The following is a 20,582-nucleotide window of genomic DNA, read 5'->3' as shown; positions in this document are numbered from 1 at the left end:
GCGGGCGTGGAGCCGACCTTAGACATCCTAGTTAGCTGAGGACGCAAGCGCCACAGAGGTGCGTAGTGTGGGTAGAAGAGAGACAACGAGGACATCGTGTGGACAAGCGACGAACTGCGTGAGTTCCGTCCGCAGCAGGAAGGTAACACATCCACCCCTGCCTCCTCCTCCTGAACTTTACTCTAATTAGTTTCATTTCAGCGCTTTGGACGGTGGTGAAAGAAGTCTTCTTCATTTAAGTAACAATGCCACGTAGAAGTTAAAGTCCTGCAACGAAAATGTAGTCAAAGAATTAAAAATGTAGGAGAATGGGCCTTTTCAGCATCTCCTTCATCTGGCTTCTGGGGCGCAGAGGTGGAATTCAAATACATGTACTCAAGCACTGTACCCAAAGTAAAAAATGTTACTTTAGATAATTATCGTAACTAGAGTTATCTTACAGGGGTTAACTTTTCAAATTAAGATTTTACGTTAGAAAAGGGCAGAGTTATGAGATATAATGTTACCAACAGAAAAGAAACTAGTGGTTCTTTTTGAATTGTGGCTCCTTACGAACAGAGTTCGTGTCTCTTGTCATGTTTCAGATGTCTATGAGTTGTTAGAGATTTCCCCTCTAAATTCCTCAGTTAACATAACCTAAATCACTGATTGACAACCAAAGAGGTCAAAAAAACATAAGAAAAGTAAAGACCGAAGACAAGTCCGATTTGAGTTTCTCCTGCTAATATTTTCATCTGCAATGTTGTGGAGTTCAATTATTAAGTAAAATAAAATGGAAATACTCAGAATTGTACTATAGACAGATAGAAAGATAGATAAATAGATAGATAGATGGATGGATGGATCACACAGGACATATGGTCCAAGTGTATTTTCTGTGTTATGTGTACGGACTGTAGCAGAGATGCACTTGTCCAGGCCGATCTGCGAAGCGACTCTCAACCCAAACTGAAAAGACTGAATAAAGATTGTTTCAGGGGATTATGCTCGTTACATAAACTCCGTCAGAGGCCTGAGAGAAACCTTTCTAGGCTCCCTTAAATAGAATATGGGTACTTTATCCTCCTGGCAGTGTAAACTGTCTCCTTGATGCCAGCTGGGGCAACGATCAAACTCTAATGTCGGAATAATTGCTGTATCATTGATGAATTGTACAGGCGAAGATAGTTTCTGCGTTCCTCAGCAGCGCATCTGGGGCTTAACTGAATTACATGTATTGTATTCTCATCCCAATAATAGTGGTGACTTCTATGTTTTCGAGCTTTAGCCTTTATCCCCCCCCCCCGTTCGTTTACTGTTCCATCTGCACAGTCTTATTAAAGCTACAATGGCTTCAAGCGATACACGAATTAAGTCAAGGTCGCGGCCGGTGCAAAACAGAACACACTCAAATGTAAATCAGATGAGCAGTTTATTTCACTCTGTTGCTTCACATTTCATGCTCACTGCAGGAGCAAAGATGACTCACGATATTAGTGTTAATGCCCGAGCAGAAAATACATCCGACCCAAAATAGCTTGTGACTTGTTTGCCAAATGTATCAAGTGCTACGTGGACAAAAGTTTATAGAAAGGGTCCGTTGCTCTTTCAGAGGTCAATTTCCTGTGCAGCCCTTTGTCCCATTATCAAACATCGGACCCTAATGCGGGTGACGCAGGCTCATTTGGCCCAGGCCCATTCATTTGTGCTTTATGGGTTGCTGATGCTTGTAATTATACTAAGCGTGCATGATATCAGTGAAATGAATTTAGACTTGAGAGAGAAAAAAAATGTGATTATCATATTGGATTTAATTGAACAACCTTTTCTTTGAAGTCAAGATTTACACATGCGCAACACAAGGAGCAGATTTAAGAGCCCAATCACAGTTTCTGACCCACGGGTGAATGATCTTTGAGACAAAAGACCAGCTTCATCTTGTATCGTGTGACGTTTTTTGCAGTGTCCTTTTGTCTGACCATGTTTCCTTTCTAGTATTAGCTTTTCAATATTTTGTGTGCATAATGAGCTGATGGAATATATTATTTAATACAAGTATAAAAGTGAAGCAGATCTAAGATCTAAAGGACAGATACTGGCCGCTGTGTTTGTTTTCACCTGAACTAACATTGTTTCTAACCAGGTGCCTGTGCCTTGTTCTCCTTCAAGCCACGAGCCCGCTCCCACCGGCTTCTCATTTTCTCTTGCCAATTCGTGCCATAAGTTCTGCATTCGCTGCAGCCTTGGTCCTCATGTCCTGGTTCTTGGCCAGGTCTATGAGGACACTTAGGATGCTGGTGGGCACATCAAGAGACAGGGCGAAGCGGGACCCCTGCTGGGCTCTCTTTGGCACCTGGGAGGCTGGGCGAGGGGCTCGCGCTCCCCTGAGCACCGCTTGATACTCCGAGCGCAGCAACGAGTTCAACACGCCGCTGCGGTTCAGGATGTCGACAGCCAGCACGTCCCTCTTTGTGTCTTCATCGAGCTTGGCAAGAGCATGGCTGCTCCTCTGACTCTGGACACACCAGGGCAGCAGCAGAGCCAGGCAGAAACACACACGCACACTTCTCATGGTCGGAGCTGTCTGCAGGGAGGGAAGAAAAAGAACACACCAACGACCAGTGGCTCAGAATTACACAACTGTGGCTCTGTGGGGGTTCGCTCAGTGATGGCATGCATCTGGAATTTTTTTTCTATTTCATAATAATCTGACTTTGGAAACCAAATTAAAAATGATTATTCATTAAACAAAAAAAACCCTGCTCACTCATAAATGAGGATGTGGTGAAAACTAAGAGAGGGTTTTAAAATGGGATTTCTGCACAGTGGCATACAACACAATGACAAAATGATATGTAATAACATCCATTGGCATTATTTTAAATACCAAGATTTGCTTTTCAGTTACACTAACCCAAAGTATTCACTGTGCAATAGCTGGTTAATTAAATTATTTTTAAAGACAAAAATGTTTCTAGTTTTAAATACCCAGCAGAAAATTATAAATTCATAAATGTTTTTTAGCCCCTTGACATATAAATCACATAACTCTTTTAAATATGATGTAATGTTTTCTAATTAGTTTAATTATTATCAAATAATCCCAATCCATACTCACTCAGTGTCACCACTGTGAAATGTTGACTAAAAGGCACTAGTCCCTCCTCTGGTCTGAAGCAGGGCTCTGGTAAAGATCTCTTGTCTCTGACCCTCAGATGTCCTGTCGGGCTGTATCGTCAGTCTCCCAGCTACTTCTTCTTCTGGAGCTCCTGGAGAAGCGACCTGTTTAGCAAGCAGTCAGATGTTCAACTGGACTTCTGCCTGCACATCCACGACTTTGTCTTCACCCACATCAGCCTTCGACGCGACACTGCCCCTTCCACTCTCTGTTTATCTTTCACATCTCTACACCCCGTCGCCCCACCCCTCATTTCCTCCACACTTATTTGCCGTCTTTCTTTCTAAAAATAACACAATGATAATCACAATAGATTGCCTGTAATAAATTGGAGAGTTGCCTCAGTCTGCTGTCAAAGTACAACTGCAACCCATCACCTCCACTCAAAAGTTAAGTACCAGCCAACAGAAGAAGAAAATAAATTGTGCATCTGATTAACATCTCTCTTAAATTGTCCACTTTCTCATTATTGGTGCTATGAGTTCATGTGTTGTCAAACATACGTGTCTGCAGAGAAGTTTGAAGATTACAAGGGGAAGTACATGACATGCAACAGCATTGTCACTGAACGACCAATTTCATGCTATTACAGCAGTGATTATTGTGATTATTTTCGGTTTCTAACACAGTCTTAATTTAAGACTCCATCACTGTTGACACAGAAGAGCACATTTACTTTACTTAAGCCCCATACAGTTAATAGAACTAATGATTCCTAACATGACACGTTATGGTGCAGTTAAGAAAGCGAAAGGCAGCTACAGAGATCCTTGATTAAAGAAACACAGTTACCGGATTGTTTCAGTAATCAGACATCCTCTTGTCTCAAATACATCAAAATGCTTACATCATCAAGAAGAAATAATATCCATGAACAAATAACAAGCTCACTGAAAGAAAAAATAATGATTCTCATCTCCAGCCCAGATGATCATTACGATCCTTGAAACACTCTTCATAGGACAGAGTCATGGAGTGGCTCGTTTTACTGTATCGTGACCTTAATGAGACACCCTCAGGCACCGGGTGAGGGTGTGATACTGTAAGGCCAAATTCATCATCTCATGCATGCTTTACTTGTAGTTCTACTAAAAAGTTTTTGGAGAAAGAACCCCCCCAGATCATTTGTCGTTAACTAGCCTACAGGCAAAGCCAGGACCTAAAACAAGCAGCCTGCGTCACAAACTAAAAAAACTGTTGTAGATTAAACAGCAGGTCCAAATTGTATCATACTGCTGTGAGAGTGATATTCTACAGGATGTATTTACTTCTCTAGCCTCATTTACTAGCCTCTAAATGTAATATCATGAGACCCTTTAGAGATCACACAGGCAACTGCATTCTTAAAATGCCAATGAGTGTCAATAATATTAAGTGGAATAAAATCCAGAGAGATTTGTTCCCTGGGATTTTGAAATGCTGCATTTTGATTGAAGATCTAATACTCGGCATGAGCACATTTCAACGATGTCCACTCCTCAGAATGGATTTTTTATGCACAACAGCTGACAGAGACATGTGCATCCCTCTCCTTGTGTGAATACAGTTGCATTGTATGACATTTTGAATACAAATGCTGTATTGTTGCCACCTGAAGGAACATATTGTATGATTGTGTCTTTCTATTTGTAGAACAGAAGAGGGGAGAAGGGCAGCGTATGAAGAAAGCCCTCTGGAGAACAACAAGGAGGGATAAGGCTGTCAGGCTCAGGCAGGACACTCACCAAGACAAAGCCTACCTCATTTCCTGAATCACTTCCTCCCCAGCCCATCATGGGATTCATCCTCATCTGACTAATGATATGAATATTACAAGTCCAGCCTGATTACGATATAGTTGGCCCCTCGGGGGCCCTCAGGATTAAGAGCCGTCTCAGTTACCCACAGATAAACAAACACGGGTCACAAATGTCATCCAGCAGCAAACAGACGTCCTTGGTTGTACCAGTAGCATTACGGTGACAGTAGCAGCATGACGCAGGACTGCAGATGGACGCCAGATGATGTCATCTCTGATTCAAGATACAGCACATCACAGCAGGTCCGGGTTAAATCTCAAGTAGCATTCTGACGTAGGTTCTGTATACAGTAAACCTAATGTATCAGAGCATCTCATCACAAGTGCTTCTGTCAGTGACATTAACCCAACTGTGTTTTCCATTTCAATTAGGAACAGATTATTTCCAAAGAAAAACATGATTCTCAAGTAACCAAGTAAATCCAGACATTAGTGCAAAGGTGAAAAACACTTACGAAACAAAATTTACCACCAAATTAAAAGTGCACCTCAAACCAGAGACCTGATATATTCACACGACTGCACATAGGGAAAATGCAAAGAACACCAATGCTCTTTATGAATTAAAATAATATATAGATATAACAACTGGGCTAATCAGCTGTGTAAGTGTTAATGTTCTCCAGAAACTAACATTCTGGATTTTAGTTTTTCAGGAAAAAAAAAACCTTAACCCAAATTAAGTGTGAAGGGGGAATGTGTCAGAAGCCTACAAATACATAGAATTCTTTATTATATTATGATTGATTATGCATCAAAGTACAGAAAATGTAATGAGTCAGAAGCAACCTAAAAGGGCCATTTCTACATTATTTTTTTTATTATTAAAATAGCATAAACTATGCGAGTTCACTCGCCTACAGCTTCCAGCTATGAAACACATCTCACATCTTCTCGTTTTGCTTCTGTTTCTATGAAGTGCCAATAAATTTGATTCAATACATAACATGCTACTGTACATGAATGAAACAAAGTTTCTGATTTACTGTAGTTTTTTTTAACAGTATTTTATTTTTGTTGGAATGAGAGCTTCTGTTATGTACAATAGAGGACAGCAACAAATGTTACAGAAATTATAAATATATTTTTAGCTGTACTCATGACCGGTAGAACTGTGTCCAGTAGATAACATTATATTCAAGTCCACCCTCTCTCCCCTTCCCTCCATAAGTGAGTACCAGTTGATTTAAATCAAGAGGTAACCAACTTCTACCATGTGCAAGCTGGCTGCCATCTTCATAGCTAACTAAGAGTGATGAGTGGGCAGGATGACAGAGGGAGTCTCGAAGAAAGAGGATGGATGGCTTCTTGTGTTGTCAAGCGGTGTGGTCAGTCCTCAGGTGTACACTCTCGCAGTAATGACAGGAGATACGGTTCACAGCAACACTAGGACACATTAAAATCTGAGCCAGTACATGGCACTGCGCATTCTGTTGTAGTCAGGCAGCTGCTCACATGGGCCTGGAAAAGAGACAGGAGGGACAGATTAGAGCAAACCGACACAGTATGGCCTCTGACGATGGTATGAAAAGGACCAAAACTGCAGCAGAACCCACCGACAGCTGCCACAGCAGGACACTTGTCGTAGATGTATTTAGAGCAGATGTCACGAACCATCCTGGGGGTCACGGCCTGAGAGGAGAGATGTGGAGGAAGTCAGAACTTTTATTCACTTCATCCTGCGATCATTTTTTTTTCTTTCAACAGTACTACAGTCCAGGGCAAAACTCTGCTTCAGAGTTTCAACTCACATCAATCTGAGCGTCCCACTCGGCGAGAGGAATACGCCGCCCGTAGTTCAGGATGTGTCTGCCGATGTCATCACAAATTGGTGTTGTTCCTAACCGACAAACAGGTATGTTGATTTGTGATTGCAGCAAGTTCGTATGTGTGTTGTGTCTATACGAGACAGACAAATGACATACCATTGAGCTGTCCGACCAGGCTGGCCTTCAGGGCGTTCTTTCCTCTGGCTACATCACTCTCCGTCAGTGTGGTGCACAGGTTCATCCTGCGGGGAGCGGACAAATGGGAGGAAATAAGACCAAATGTGTTCACTGTCCTCATCTAAGAATGATGTATCACAAACACAGTGCATCTGTCCTGCAGACATTACTGACCAGGCATTCTGGGACCAGTGCAACATGTCCTCGATGTGATGTCTATCAGTGACAAAGTGAATGCCCAGTAGGCCGGTGTCACTGTATGAGGAGTGAAAGGCCTGGAAGCTGTGACACAGGTTCTCCTCGGCGGCCAGACGAGCCAGACGGCTACTCAGATGCTGCACATGAGACAAGGGAAGAGATGCTGATGTTCTACTGTTCTTAAAGACCTGCCTCATAGTCAATATGGGATTATACCATGACAATCACGTAGTGAGTCAGAAATACTTACACTAGGTTGACATACTTGAAACATAGGACAGCTGGGACAGTGGGATTAGTATAAAATATGCCAAAAGAGCTTTTGAAAAAGTTCTGTTTTTCTGCATTCTTTGTCTCTGTAAAATCCTCCCCTCTGGATTTAAACTAAAAATAGGTCATATTCCACATTTCACATAAAAACAGCAGCATTACGATGGAACAACAAAAAGTAATGGAAGGGCCACACAAAATGTGTTGAATTTTGTTTAACTGTACTTCACCAACAATATGGAATAAAAAATTGTGTACTCCAAATGTGTTTAACATCGGAAGAAATTAAACAAAACGTACAACATTTAGAGCTACTATTGTACCCACGGATAGGTGCACCATGAGAAAAAATTTACTTTTGAGCAGCTGCTTTGCATCTCAGGTCTTGTTCCTCCCGACAGGTCCAGAGGCAGGGGTGAGACCCCTGACCCAGGTTTTCAGAGAGGAGCATGATCTACCCCTCCATAATGGCCACTCAAGACACTAACAACCTTGAGTGGGCAAAGCGTTAAGGGGACAGTCCTGAACCAAGAAGATGAATTTATTTATCTTTCAGGAGTTCATAAGTGAGTTTCTGAGCTGCATGAAGTTCCACAAGCCTGTACACAAAGACACCACACCAACCTTTCCACCACCGAAGGTGAGGTCGTAGCTGCCGATGATGGAGTTGGCCACCATGAGAGGCACGACGTCTGGACTGGCAGCATTGGCCCCCTCCACAGCGATGGCAATATGTGCCAGAGGCAAACTGTCGTCACGCATACGGATCTGAGGAGAGGCAAGAGAGGAGTGGATCAACAACACAAACGTCCATGACAGTAAACGGAACAGCCCGACTGCATTTCAGGTGATATGCCAGAACAACAACCGCATCTAAAACAAGGTCATCAAGTAATCATCTGTAACTGCTACATTCCAGCAATGTTATAGATCAGTGAATCTCAACCAGGGGTCCCCACTCCCACAGGACTGGAGATCATTTCTGGTGGTCACAAAATGGTTGTGGAGGAAAAAAAAATTCAAAATAAAATGATATTTCAGACAGGGAGTTGTTTTTATTAATTGATTTACAAATGGATGTTAGTGAGACTTATTTTGTGACATTTCCTTCATGCTCTCGCCTGGCAGCTCAGGGAAAAAAATAAAATCACAGAACACATCGTGTTCCTTACAACTCGTTTGCTCCTAAAGTGAGAAAACACTCGAGACAAAGTTGAGCACAATTTAATCATAAGATTAGAAAGGATGGCCCCTGACAGCTCCATTTCATGAGACGGGAGCTGCATTACGCACACCCACCAGTGACTCAACAGTGAGTGAGAGGGCCAACAAAATGTTTTCATTATAAAACAAAGCATTATTATCTCAATGTATCACTAAAGCTCTTGATCTTGCTCTCTACCTCCAGGGTTGAGAATTATTCTGGTGATTCACGATCTAAAAAAGTTGAGACCTACTGTTATAGACCTCATTTAGAAAATTTCTCCAAGCTGTATTGATAAAACCCAAAAACGTAATATTGGAGTAGGAGGAAAAAACATGCCATAAACTTGACTAACAATAATGAGAGAAATACTCCTGCCAAACAATATCAACACATCTCACCTCACTGCCTGTAAATCGACAGGGTGATAATACAGGGACGGCATCTCCCTCGTACTCAAAAGACACTCCGCCGAAGTGGGATTTGGCTAAACTGACCAACTCGTCATGGTTCACGCCTGTAGAGGAAGAAAATCAGATGAGAGCAAAGTTATTGGAAGGGATTCCATGGACGGCAGGCTACCAGAGCACCTCGTCACAGTGTGTGTATGGAGGGAGAGGGCTTACCTCCAGCAGCAGCCAGCACCATGCGGGGGGCCTTGTAGTGACTGTTGATGTAATCAACTAGGTCATGGCGGGTCAGAGTCCTGGAAAAATGTAATGTGATCATCATTATTATTTCACAAAAGGGTGTCAAATTAAATATTATATGAAATAAATATAGTGATGACCAATACTGATGTTGTGGTTGTGCTACTTGGAAATTACATACGACAAAATGACACTACGCTGTTTTAACAGCAAAGTGCTTTTGATGAAAAAACAGTTCAAAGTTGTTCTGAGATTCATGTATTAAGTACATGCAGTTCCTTCTACCTTGCATTTTCAGACGGTCCCAGCACACTGTGTCCCAGAGGAGTTCCCTGGAAGGCCGTGGCGTGCAGCAAGTCCAGGCAAACATCCTGCAGGTTGCCCTCGACTTCCTCCAGCTCACGCAGAATCACGCCCCTCTGCTGCTCAATCTCCGCCTCGTTCAGCGAGCAGCTCTGCACCACCTCGGAGAGCAACTCAACAGCTGGAAAACAAGAAGGGAACATTTTCCAAGACAAGAATAACTTTTATTGGACAAGAAAGCTTTTAAAATTGAGTTATTGTCCAAACTCTGGAGTTGTCAGCTCATTTCACTGGCAGGAAATAGGTCACCTATGGGCAGGTCTTTGGCCAGGGTCTTCATGTAGTATGCAGTGTGCTCCCGAGATGTGTAGGCACTCAGGTGAGCGCCGATTGACTCCACCTGCTGCTCTAAGGCTGACTGAGGGTATTTCTTCGTCCCCTGGGAAAGTGTGAGAAAGGGGAAAGTGCCGACGTTTGGTTAACACTTAGATGCACTTGTCAACAAGACAAGGTCAAAAACTGGGACGCTGTTAAACTAGAACCAAAAGACTGCTTGAAAGGTCAATAAATGTAGCTAAGTTATGTGTTATCATAACATGTCATCACATCGTATTTGCATTCTGGCTGGTGTGAGACAGTTACAGCTCATGTTAATGCAGATAAATTCCCAATATAACTCTTCTCGTGGAAATGGATGTCTGTTTCTGCTGTCAGACAATGGAACAAGTATGAAATAGTGACTTAGTGATGATAAGACTTCATGATAAACGGCAGTCACCTCCCAGGCATTTTCAAGCTGCTGCTCTGCAAGGCTAAAAAATCCAGATTTTATTTAACAAAATCGTTTAAAAGTTAGAAGCTTACGAATCTATATCAGCTTTTTTAGGGTCTGGGAAACACAACATTTTTCACTATTATATGACATTTTATGGACCAAACAACTAATCAACTAATCCAGCAAAGAATCAACAGATTAATCGATAATGGAAATAATCGTTACTTGCAGCCCTAGACATATGCATTCAAAGAGCTGGTCTCAAGGTCATAAAATATACTCATGTCCACCTTGAAAGCCATGTGCTCCAGGAAGAAGCCAGCTCCGTTGTTCTTCTCACTCTCATAGCGACTGCCAGAGCCGATCCACAGACCAACCTTTGACGAGATAAGATGAGAGTGGGACATGTTCATCTGTAGCTCTCATTGATCACGTACCATCCAAAGAAAAGTGAAATGTGAAGTCGATAAAAGTTTTATTACAACCAATGAAATGGTTGTAATGGTTGCCGTGTTCTTACAGTGCAGGTGGCATGTCCAGTCTCCTCGGAGGCGATCCTCAAGCCATTGTCCAGGGCAGTGAGGCGGGTTTCAGGGGCTCCCAACAGGCTCTGAGCATAGCTGACTGAGGCCTGCCCACGCCTGAGAGACAGCAGAATGGGCTACAGGGGCAGGGAAGCAAAGAGACAATGAGACTCATATCATATACATATATACATATATATACACACACACACACACACATATATATAAGACAGCGTTAACAAACAAACATTAATTTGACAGCGGCTTGATATTTCAGTTTTAACCATAAACTTTAATAAAAATGTATAAATAATTAGAAAAAAGAAAACACAAATAGAACCAAATATAAAGAAATTTTATTAAGAAAACAAATTTTTACAAGTAAAATTTAAAAAAATGTTGCTTTGTTTTTTCTGTAAAAGAAGAGTCTTCATATCAGCAAACATAAACGCTGATACTGACATGTCTACGAAAGGCTCATAACAACAGGTATATTGTTCTGGCTCTGGTACACATATACACAATAAATATACACGTATGTGTTTCGCTATATTAAACGTATAACTGTATGGTTTATATGCACTGGAACCACATCCTTGAAAAAATATATTTTCTACATTTTTAATTTTGAAAATCTAAGATGACATGTTTATTTCAACAACACTAGCATGATACAGGTCAGTCTGCTAAATAAATGCAAAAAAAAACAGACTTTGCTTGAGCCAATTTCATACACGATTTAATAAATGCCACCGTGCAGCTTCCACGTTATCATTATACGTGCTGACAAGTTCTTCTTCGACGATTAAACCCTTTGACGGTCGATAACAGGGGATTGTTACTGTCAGCTTTTGTCTCTCCGAAAGTCACCGTGCTAAAGCTGTTAGCCAGGAAGCTTAGCTGCGGCAAGTGAGGACAAGTGACGAACATCACAGCTACTGACCTTGTGCAAGACACGGCTGAAACAACGACACTCCGACACTTAGGAGCCCACACGTGTAGTGGACTTTACACACGAAGTGGTTATAATAAACGGTTCTGCCTCATTCCCCTGGTGACCTTGCTGGCACTGCTAGCTAACTAGAGCTAACCGATTAGCTAGCCCTTTCACGTCCGTGCGCAGCGAGCAGCTCAGCTCGCCAACGAACAAGCGAGGTGTCGAGAAAATGAACAAGACATAAAGACGTGTAAAATGATAAAAACATTCTGGTTTACATTTCATCGTGTACTCACACTGCGGGCTTTGGCGAGGGCTTTTCCCACGGTGCTCCCGACTCGGCACACGGACGCCGCCATTTTTCCAGAACGGTTATAGAGAGGGCAGAGGAGGACTCTTCTTCGTCTTCATGTGAAAAAGTCCATTTCCTCTTCAGTTGAACACGATCGCCACCAGCTGTACACTATGTGTAGTTGACGCTTCGGACCAATTTTGTTGTTGTTGACGTGTTTGCTGAGTATCAACTTGTGTAGTTCAGTGTTGTCTGTTGTCAGGTTTGAAACACCACTGATGTTACCCGTGACACCGACGCGCGCGTCAAAAAATGAAACTGAAGCTTTCTTGATTCGTTCTATCAAAATCCCGACCGAGATCTGATTCAAAAATTAAAAGAATGCGCGACACAAGGTGAGCCCTCGTGGGTTTGTTTACGCGTGTCTTGTATAGCGGGAGATGGAGCTACTGTACATTGCAGAGGCCGGTTGTAAGAAGCAGGATTTGCAGTTATCCAGTTAATTTAAATCACCGTGGTGACTAAACTTAATTCTAGATAAGAGATTAAAGCCTTGTTCAAATACTGACCAATCAGATCACTGGAAAATCAGTGTCATCATTCTATAGGATCCTGACTGGGACAAAAGAGTTTAGAGTAGTGTGACAAATAATAAAGCGCAGCAGATATTATAGCTCAACAGTGACCGCCCACTTTTAGACTGCTCCAGTGCGGAAGTGAATTTCTGATTCACTCACTCCATTGACTTTTCATAAAATCCTTATATAAAAAGTTTTAAACCTGGAACCAAGCCAATATACCAAGAGATTAATCGTTACAATTAAACATTATATTCCTAGCAAAAACAAAATTGGAAAACTGAAAAAGGCAAAGGTACAAGACTTTATATAATAATTTTAAGAGTGAAGGAGTTCTCATCTATCCTGGTTCAAACCAACCAGGGGCCTTTCTGTGTGGAGTTTGCATGTTCTCCCCGTGTATGCGTGGGTTCTCTACGGGTTCTCCAGCTTCCTCCCACATTCCAAAGACATGCAGAATGGGGTTAGGTTCACAACCTCATTCTGTACCTCATGGTGAGTCTACTTTGGTACGTCAGATAGATAGATAAAAAGATAGATAGATAGGTACTTTATTGATCCCAAGCTGGGAAATTCCGGAACATGTTAAGACATTATGGCTAATAGTTAAAATGCTTGATTCAGATTATGAATGGAATTTCTTTACTTCCCCGGGCTGTTAAGGCAGACTTATACACAAATGCGTATATATATATGTATATTTTGTCTCTCAGTTCATTTTCGATTTCCAAGAGGCATTACCAACGGACGCAGTCCTAAATGCCTCCGTACGCAATTGGACAGACCAACAACCAGTGAAAGCAACAAATCAGGTGACGTCTGTTGAGCGACGCGAAAATGTTTTCACCTCTCCTCCCAGCTAAGTAACTCTGCTTACTTCTGCACATTTCCCTGAAGTTATTGTGATAATTCTTCTGCAATACAGCAAGGAATAAAATATCCAGAGCATGTTAAATCTGCCATATGCAAGGGCCAAATTGTTTGCTTTGCTTTATTAATTTTGTTTGGCTGTGACCACATGACTTATTTATCGGAGTTAGGTGTGTTTTGTTTGTTTGAATCGATCGCTGATTGATGAAAATTAATTGACCCATGGCAGTCTACGTTTGACTCTGTGTCCTTGCTGATATCTAATGCACCCATGAGACATTAAGTGCTATTGCTAAGGACTGTGACTGCTCTACGCTTAACATGGTTTCTTTGCACATAGGCCTCTCACCACCTCAAGTCCCTTGACACCCGAGGGGGGGGGCTCCTCCTGGAATCTGGACCTTGACACCGTATGCTGTGAACTGTGATCTTAAAGGACAGCTTGGACTCTTTTTAATATTGTTTTGGGGTTTTAATAAACTGTATTTCTTTTAAAAGAACAAAGAGCTGGTCTCAAGGTCATAAAATATACTCATGTCCACCTTGAAAGCCATGTGCTCCAGGAAGAAGCCAGCTCTGTTGTTCTTCTCACTCTCATAGCGACCCCCCCCCCCCCACCCTTACGCAATCATTGGCAGGTGAAGTGTAAGGGTTCTAACAGGGATGGGCACATGCAGCTCAGGAGGGAGACGAGAAGGAAGCCCACGGCCAGCGTGTCTGAGTGGACGCTCAGCTCTCTTCAAACGCATCTTAGACCGGGGCTTTGCTTTTGCTGTTGCAGGCTTCTTCTCCTTGGCAGGGCCACGGTGTTTCGGTGCTGAATGGCTGGCGGGCCTCAGTTGAAGAAGCGGGAAAGGGCGTTTGATCTTGAAGCCCTCCACAAGGAGGTTGACTCCTAAAGACTGTGGCACTTGGACTGATGCCTATAGAGACCAGAGGAGACACCTCAAGCATTGTACGTCATCCTCACGTTTTGAGCCACTTAAATCTATACTTTAAACTGAAGAAAAGGGAACACTTTTCCTTACCTGCCTGTATATGAGCTGAAAGTCTCCCGTGTTTGCGTTGCTGTCAACTCTCCAGTCCAGGACGACTCGCAATGTGTCCCTCTGCACAGCAGTGCAGAGTTGGGCTGTCACAGGGGTGGAGGAAACCATGGTAGGACTAGCATTGACTTCTATCAGCCATGGACACAGGTCATGTCCTATGTAACACATGAAATATTTACATGATAATTATTTTTGTATATATTTTGTTTTCATAGTAAAGGTACATTGAAAATATCAAAATATGAAATAATTTGTGTTGAAGCATAGTGTAAGTGTTCCATTGACTGTGAGCTCTTTCTACCTAACATGAAGTCAGCGCCATAGAGTTCAAAGGAGTTTTTGCGGGACTCTATCACATCCTGTGTTGTCTGCAGTGCATGTATGAGAGCCGCCTTCATCTCTGGGACGACCACGGTCTCCCACTGACCTCCCCGGCCCTGGCTGGACAGGTAGGTCTCGAACTGGTCACCTGACCACATGTTGTCTGCTGGGATGTCTCTGTGTCGTTTTTTGGAGGGCCGCAGGTGCCTCTGGATGGAATTATTGCACAGGTGGACCGAGCTGACAGGAAAGTGTAAAGAGGCTTTGATATATCGAAGTATCCAGTGTACCAGTACGCGGAAAATACAGTAGGGAATGTTGAGTGTCTCCGAACATTCAATGTTAGAAGTTTTTCAATCCCTTTATAAGTATGAGCGACTTACCTGTCCAGTGTATGTAGTGAATAAGGTTGCGTAGAAAAGCGCAAATAGCACTTTTTATAGAACCACACAGTCAGAGGGTTCCAGTCACTGACCAGGAACCACTGGCGCAAGTCAAACTTGGTGCCATGGACCAGCAAGGGACGCTCCAGGTACTTCTGCACCACCCACTTGCTTTCCTTGATTAGAGTTGGATCACTGTTCACCAGCCGGAGGATCTGATCCAGACGCTTGGCACACTGGATATCTAGAGTGTAGACAGAAACTGGTCAGCCGCTGCTTTGTCAGATATTTATGTGAGCTGTCATATCGTGTCTGGCTTCTCACCTCTGCCCCTGGACTTTGCTCCAGGTTTGATGATCCAGATGTTGTGTGTGCCGCCTATGTCCAGCTGTGGATTGACCTCCCCCATTTTCTGGAGCATGGCTTCGCAGCGTGTGACTAAGTGATCGGTGATCTCTATCTCTGCTCCGTCACTGAGCGAGGAAGCAGAGAGAGTGGTACTTTAGTGACAAACGAAAGAGCAAGTTGGTTTTTCTTTTTTTTATCTCTGTCACCCACATACACAGTACTTACTGAACAACAAGGTAATAACTGTCAATAAACTGCGTCCAGTCCTCCGTTGTCAGTATTTGTTGTGACTCCAAGCCTATATCTATGTCGCTGTGATCCACACTGTCCAGGAACTCCTGACATACTTTAAGCGCCTTGTCAATGATTTTGGAGAGGACCACAGGTCCTGATTGATGTTTGCTTTGTTTCCTCTGATCTGAAGTTGGATAAAACATAATAATTTCTCTCTTTATTTAGCTACTTTGAGAAAGTATGCAGTCACATGAGAGATGCTCATACCCCGGACAGCCCAAATGTTGCGGCTCGTTCCCTCTTCCTGAACACCCTGCTCCCGCTCCACAATGTACTTCAGAAGACTGGTGCAGGCGGTTCTCCTGTAGTCTTCTACAGAGAGGACAGAGGGAGTTACATAGAGCCAGAACTAAAGGGGAGATTGCTCAAGTGAAATGATCTGACCGATGAAAGCGTGCTTTTCATCCTGTGCTCCAAGTCTGTAACAGCGAGGGAAGAAGGCGTCCGGGTCAGTTGAATCGAACCAGTGCAGGTTCCTCAGGTTCACACACAATCCCGCCTGTCAGACACAACACAAGTCTGAGTAATCTTTTGTTTATTTTATTTTAATTTCTTGCAAGAAATGATGGGAGCATTTACGTCACTTGTACCTTGGTGGTGAGGTTGTGTCCGTTTGCAAAATGATTGGTGATCTGTTCTTTTTGCAAGCTGCTGGGGTTGAGGGCGTTGCTGCGTCTTGTCCAATAAAAATACACCATTTCATTTCGCACCAGGCGAGACTGTGGAATGAGAAGACGTAAAGTACGAGAGACAAATACAATTCAATTCAATTTGGCTTTTTGGTTTTGAGCATGGCTATCAATGTTATCCCTGCATCACCTCACAGCACCATAAAGGTTAGTTTTACCATGAGATCATCAAGTTCGGCCAGATCCTGCTCTTCGTCGACATCATCTGCATTTTCTGAGAAGGAGCAAGGTTGGCCAGTGTACAAAAATATGTAAACATATTCAGAGGAGACAAGAAATGTGATTGCTGACACAGTAAATCTGTCTTCTAGCTCACTGTCTAATCTGCTCTCATCCCTGTGACGCCGGTGTGCACGTTTGTAAGGCCGGTGCACGCGCTGCTCAATCCAGCCTCTGGCCCTCAGTGCCTCCCTGATGACAGGGTAAGGGCCGTGGATAGAGAACACCTTATGCATCTGGGAGGAATGAAAACGGACGTCTAAATATTGGACAACTTTGTATAACAATCAGAAATGTACAGTATGTGTGCAAAAAATTCTTTTGTGTTTATTCAGTCGTGTGCGGTCACCTTTACAGCTTTTTCCACAAGGACCTTGGCTTCCCTCAGTCTCTCTGGGTTAAGAAGGCTGACCAACCTGCAGCGAACTTTGCCCTTGGAAAGTGTAGTTGACACTGACACTGACACTGACACACACAGGCAAAAAGATTAAATGACAATATACAATCTGATTTTTAAATTACACTTTCACTTGTTTCACTTTATAAAGCTCATTGATCAAGAATGTACCTACTTGTTTTGGAGCATTTTGCTTCACATTGGTTGAATTGCTGGGCCACCTGATCCTTGGGTGAGTCTCCAGATGCTTCTGTAGCAATATAAGTCATACAGACACTGTGGTGTATAGGTTCAATGAATCATAAATATGAATTTGCCAACGACACATAGATATCAAAGCATAGCATAACCTAAATAGCAGAGCCTTCTTCATTGACAATTAGCAGTCGAGTGCATGAGGGAGGAGAGACTATTAATATATTACAACACACCAGGATTAGGTTTCTTGCAAGAAAGCATTTGCAGCTGAGATTTATCTACTGCAACTAACTTTGCACAGGTCGGCTGATTAATAACTATTATGTTGTTGCTAAATGCATAAAACAAACCAAATATAAGAATTAATTGTAGGAACTCCATGGTAATCACAAAGACAATGTAACTATATCTTGAGACCTGACATGTTCAGCCTGAAGCCAAAAAGAGAAGGGTAATGAAACTTTAACACATGGCCTCTGAGTTCAGACACCTGTCCTGAGTGTGACCTCATGATTCATTCAGCAATTGTGATCTACGAACCAACTCTATGAATTGAAAGGTCATATTGATGGTCATACTTTTAAATTTCTGTTTAAACAGAGTAAGCATTTTTGGTTAGAATTGGAAACATAGGGCAGCAATACTATAATAAGAATTGTCAATTTTGTTATAGATGGTTCCCATCCGGTTTCATGGATCATGGTGATGGAGCCACACATTGATTAACTTTTGAAGAAAATACACATTCTGGGGATCACTTTGTTGCTTTCTGTCTCTCACCACCGTCCGGACAAGGAGTCAAGCGTCCATCAGTAGCCCGGTCTCCCTCCTGACCCGGTGGGGTAGACTGTCTTTCCCCATTGGCCACTATTTCGACATCAGGGGAAACTGTTCTTTTGCTTGATTTGGTCGGACACAAACCGCTGCCGTCTGACATTAACGGAACGAGCAAGAGCATTGACATTATCGCTTAGTATTTCATTAGCAGCAATTCATCATAATGGCCTATCTCTGCTCTTTTTTGCTTTTGTGCCTTTTCCCTTTCGTCTTTCTCACACCTTTGATCTCCTCACCCTTCTTGATTTCGTTACCTTTGATCTCCCCACACGTCTTGATTTCCTTACTCGTCAATGATTTATTCAGTGTGTGTGTAAGCATTCCACAGCTGCTTCTCAAAGGCACGTACCGGTGGTCCATGTGCCTTTAACTACAGTGACAGTTCGATCATGTGTATTTGACTGTCCCCCACCTTCCTGATGCCTTTAAGAAGCAGCCCTGGAAGCCCCTCTGGGTCAGACTCTGTCCTTTCCAGGTGGGAAAGTATGCTCTGTAAATCCAAGTGAGGAATAAAACTTGTTTTGGTCAAAACATTTATTTCTCACTGGGGATGTCAACAAATGTCCACGACACTGAGGTCCTCAGGAGTTTCACTGGTGGAACGCACAGTGACGCCCGTGGCTACGTCTGCACCACTCCCGATGCTAGCGCCGATACAACTGTTTAATAAGGGTTATGTTAGAGTAGCTTACAGTTTATGGTTGTTCATTTTAACACATTATTACCACAATTTCCAGCAGTGTGAGATTTGTTTTTTATCTGTAGCCTGTGGAAATATTTAATTTCCTTTTTGAAGTTCATATATGTTATATTTTATATAAGACAGAATATTTCTTTTTGCTCTGACGACAGAGGCTCATCACCATCATATCCAAAGGGGTGCCCACCCGGGGTGAAGACCCTCCCTCAAACAACCTCTGATTGGCTAGTACCCGTACCCGTTGCCTTCGTGGGTCGTTAGTTCTGGGCAGAGCCGTTGAGAGAGACTGGCTTCTGGGTGACTGGTGTCAGTCTCTCCTCATTAGCCATTTCCTCTCTTTCTTCACTCTCACTTTCCCTCCTCTGAGTCTCCTCATCCCTTTTACTCCCGATCTTTGAATCTGATGAAAGTAAAAGACAGTACTGTTATTTTTTAAATATTAAAAAAAATGTTATATCACTTATAAAATAATAAGTATCACTGTAATTATCAAGAGTTCGTAGTTATTGTACCTGTGTCACTTTTGAAACCATAGCTGTGATCAGCAAGTATATGCTCTATATTTACAGGTCCAGGGATGGATCGTGGTGCAGGAGCTCTCCTCTTTTTGACCACAGGGCGATGCACAAAGATGGTGGGAATAGCATCTGCTCTCAGCCTATTCTTGCCATTTTTGGTCTTAACAAACTGGTCTGCCCCAAAATGTGCCTGTAGAGTGACATAGAGTTTAAGGGCACATTTTATACTAACTGGACATGTATACACTCATTGTATAACTGAAAAACAACCAAGAACACAACCTTTATACAAATTCTTATCATACTTGTAGCTGATGCCACCTATCATACTTTGCTAAACATCAGCAGCAGACGCTGTTGACCACAACTAATGGACTTGATTTGGGGAACAAAGACCACACTTCATCTCACATATCCTATACAAAGGTGCATCTAACTCATTCTTCTTTGTCTTTTTCTCCCCCTCTTCCTCATTTAGCACAAGAATGGGAAACTCAATGGATCCCGAAGACTCCCAATGCTCTAACCCCTGCAATGAGACAGCACCCTCTCCCTGATTCTCAACAATAGCTCCCTGGATTTGCAAACATTTCCCTGTTCCTTATATTGAATAAACCAAACAAACCCTGTGCTGTGATCTTTGTGAAAAAGTGCAAATACAGTGTTTGAATATGATTACCTCACATATTTTGTTGTTGTTGTTTTTTGTGATCGTAAGATCGCTCCTGCGGATTTTAGCCAACCATTTTTTTCTTCTCTCCGTGTCAGTGGGGAAGCCATACATCCGTACTCCTTTCTCCGATCGATTGGAGCATCCCCATGCAGTACAGCAAACCATGGGGGAGACTATATTCAAAGACAACACTGAGGAAAGCACAGACAAACTGCTGGATATGCGATTCAAGTTTATTCTAGATTTATTAATTAATTCTGATAAATAAGTATAGTAAAAAGACGAGATACACACACATATATATATATATATATATAAATTTGTTTTAATGTACCCTTTTTAATAGCATTGGCACTGCAAGCCAGTGAGAAATTTCTGCCTTTTGCACACAAGGTAGACCACAAATTTGTTTTGGATTTGAATATATTATGTTTCAATGCATATATTAATAAGT

The 20,582-nt window shown here is 42.5% G+C and overlaps 3 protein-coding genes, 2 long non-coding RNA genes and 1 other non-coding gene across 10 annotated transcripts; 2 read left to right on the top strand and 4 right to left on the bottom strand.

Moving 5' to 3' along the window:
* The first annotated feature begins 7 nt into the window (after window positions 1-7).
* Window positions 8-6,805, top strand: LOC118309511. Its single transcript, XR_004793499.2, has 3 exons — window positions 8-142; window positions 4,790-5,198; window positions 6,663-6,805. It is a non-coding gene; the product is annotated as an uncharacterized LOC118309511 (long non-coding RNA).
* LOC118309508 (urocortin-3-like) lies at window positions 1,395-3,374 on the bottom strand. Its single transcript, XM_035631720.2, has 2 exons — window positions 3,098-3,374; window positions 1,395-2,563 (listed from the first exon to the last, which is right to left on the bottom strand). The coding sequence occupies exon 2, from the start codon at window positions 2,549-2,551 to the stop codon at window positions 2,174-2,176; it is 378 nt and encodes a 125-aa protein (XP_035487613.1). The 5' UTR covers window positions 2,552-2,563; window positions 3,098-3,374; the 3' UTR covers window positions 1,395-2,173.
* LOC118309502 (cytochrome b-c1 complex subunit 1, mitochondrial) lies at window positions 5,655-14,100 on the bottom strand. Of its 2 annotated transcripts, XM_035631703.2 has the most exons (13): window positions 12,059-12,347; window positions 10,822-10,962; window positions 10,592-10,678; window positions 9,836-9,965; window positions 9,509-9,707; window positions 9,200-9,279; window positions 8,975-9,090; window positions 7,994-8,137; window positions 7,076-7,236; window positions 6,881-6,966; window positions 6,707-6,795; window positions 6,512-6,587; window positions 5,655-6,416 (listed from the first exon to the last, which is right to left on the bottom strand). In XM_035631703.2, exons 1-13 carry the CDS (start codon window positions 12,119-12,121, stop codon window positions 6,352-6,354), a joined length of 1,437 nt encoding a protein of 478 aa, XP_035487596.2. In that variant the 5' UTR covers window positions 12,122-12,347; the 3' UTR covers window positions 5,655-6,351. The 2 variants fall into 2 exon arrangements, with proteins under 2 accessions (XP_035487596.2, XP_035487597.2); XM_035631704.2 differs by lacking the exons at window positions 10,592-10,678; window positions 10,822-10,962; window positions 12,059-12,347 and adding an exon at window positions 14,045-14,100.
* On the bottom strand, window positions 7,753-7,873 carry LOC118310155. Its single transcript, XR_004793742.1, has one exon. It is a non-coding gene; the product is annotated as a small nucleolar RNA SNORA26 (small nucleolar RNA).
* LOC118309499 (tubulin monoglycylase TTLL3-like) lies at window positions 13,953-19,314 on the bottom strand. Of its 3 annotated transcripts, none has more exons than XM_035631698.2 (14): window positions 19,176-19,314; window positions 17,378-17,452; window positions 17,155-17,270; window positions 16,903-17,041; window positions 16,745-16,800; window positions 16,488-16,616; window positions 16,282-16,396; window positions 16,105-16,209; window positions 15,829-16,021; window positions 15,580-15,728; window positions 15,256-15,499; window positions 14,853-15,112; window positions 14,531-14,706; window positions 13,953-14,425 (listed from the first exon to the last, which is right to left on the bottom strand). In XM_035631698.2, coding segments are annotated over exons 2-14 (1,986 nt in total). In that variant the 5' UTR covers window positions 17,379-17,452; window positions 19,176-19,314; the 3' UTR covers window positions 13,953-14,122. The 3 variants fall into 3 exon arrangements, with proteins under 3 accessions (XP_035487591.2, XP_035487589.2, XP_035487592.2); XM_035631696.2 differs by lacking the exon at window positions 19,176-19,314 and adding an exon at window positions 18,181-18,731; XM_035631699.2 differs by lacking the exon at window positions 19,176-19,314 and adding an exon at window positions 18,181-18,731 and having other exon boundaries at window positions 14,251-14,425; window positions 14,535-14,706.
* On the top strand, window positions 18,571-20,138 carry LOC118309509. 2 transcript variants are annotated; one of them, XR_004793495.2, is made up of 4 exons: window positions 18,571-18,712; window positions 19,090-19,346; window positions 19,507-19,571; window positions 19,934-20,138. It is a non-coding gene; the product is annotated as an uncharacterized LOC118309509 (long non-coding RNA). The 2 variants fall into 2 exon arrangements; XR_004793494.1 differs by lacking the exon at window positions 19,090-19,346 and having other exon boundaries at window positions 18,576-18,712.
* The last annotated feature ends 444 nt before the right edge of the window (window positions 20,139-20,582 follow it).

The sequence above is a fragment of the Scophthalmus maximus genome, chromosome 6, assembly GCF_022379125.1.
Source record: "Scophthalmus maximus strain ysfricsl-2021 chromosome 6, ASM2237912v1, whole genome shotgun sequence".
In the NCBI taxonomy this organism is placed as follows: domain Eukaryota; kingdom Metazoa; phylum Chordata; class Actinopteri; order Pleuronectiformes; family Scophthalmidae; genus Scophthalmus; species Scophthalmus maximus.
This window is presented reverse-complemented; position numbering and strand designations above follow the sequence as displayed.

Coding starts and splice junctions, on each gene's coding strand:
- LOC118309508 (XM_035631720.2), bottom strand. CDS start 2,551: ATGAGAAGTGTGCGTGTGTGTTTCTGCCTGGCTCTGCTGCTGCCCTGG.
- LOC118309502 (XM_035631703.2), bottom strand. CDS start 12,121: ATGGCGGCGTCCGTGTGCCGAGTCGGGAGCACCGTGGGAAAAGCCCTC. Junction 10,963..12,058: donor CCCTCGCCAAAGCCCGCAGT/GTGAGTACACGA, acceptor CTGCCCCTGTAG/CCCATTCTGCTGTCTCTCAG. Junction 6,417..6,511: donor TCCTGCTGTGGCAGCTGTCG/GTGGGTTCTGCT, acceptor TCTCTTTTCCAG/GCCCATGTGAGCAGCTGCCT.
- LOC118309499 (XM_035631696.2), bottom strand. CDS start 18,364: ATGTCAATGCTCTTGCTCGTTCCGTTAATGTCAGACGGCAGCGGTTTG. Junction 16,210..16,281: donor TGAAAAGCACGCTTTCATCG/GTCAGATCATTT, acceptor TCCTCTCTGTAG/AAGACTACAGGAGAACCGCC. Junction 16,022..16,104: donor CAACATTTGGGCTGTCCGGG/GTATGAGCATCT, acceptor ATCCAACTTCAG/ATCAGAGGAAACAAAGCAAA.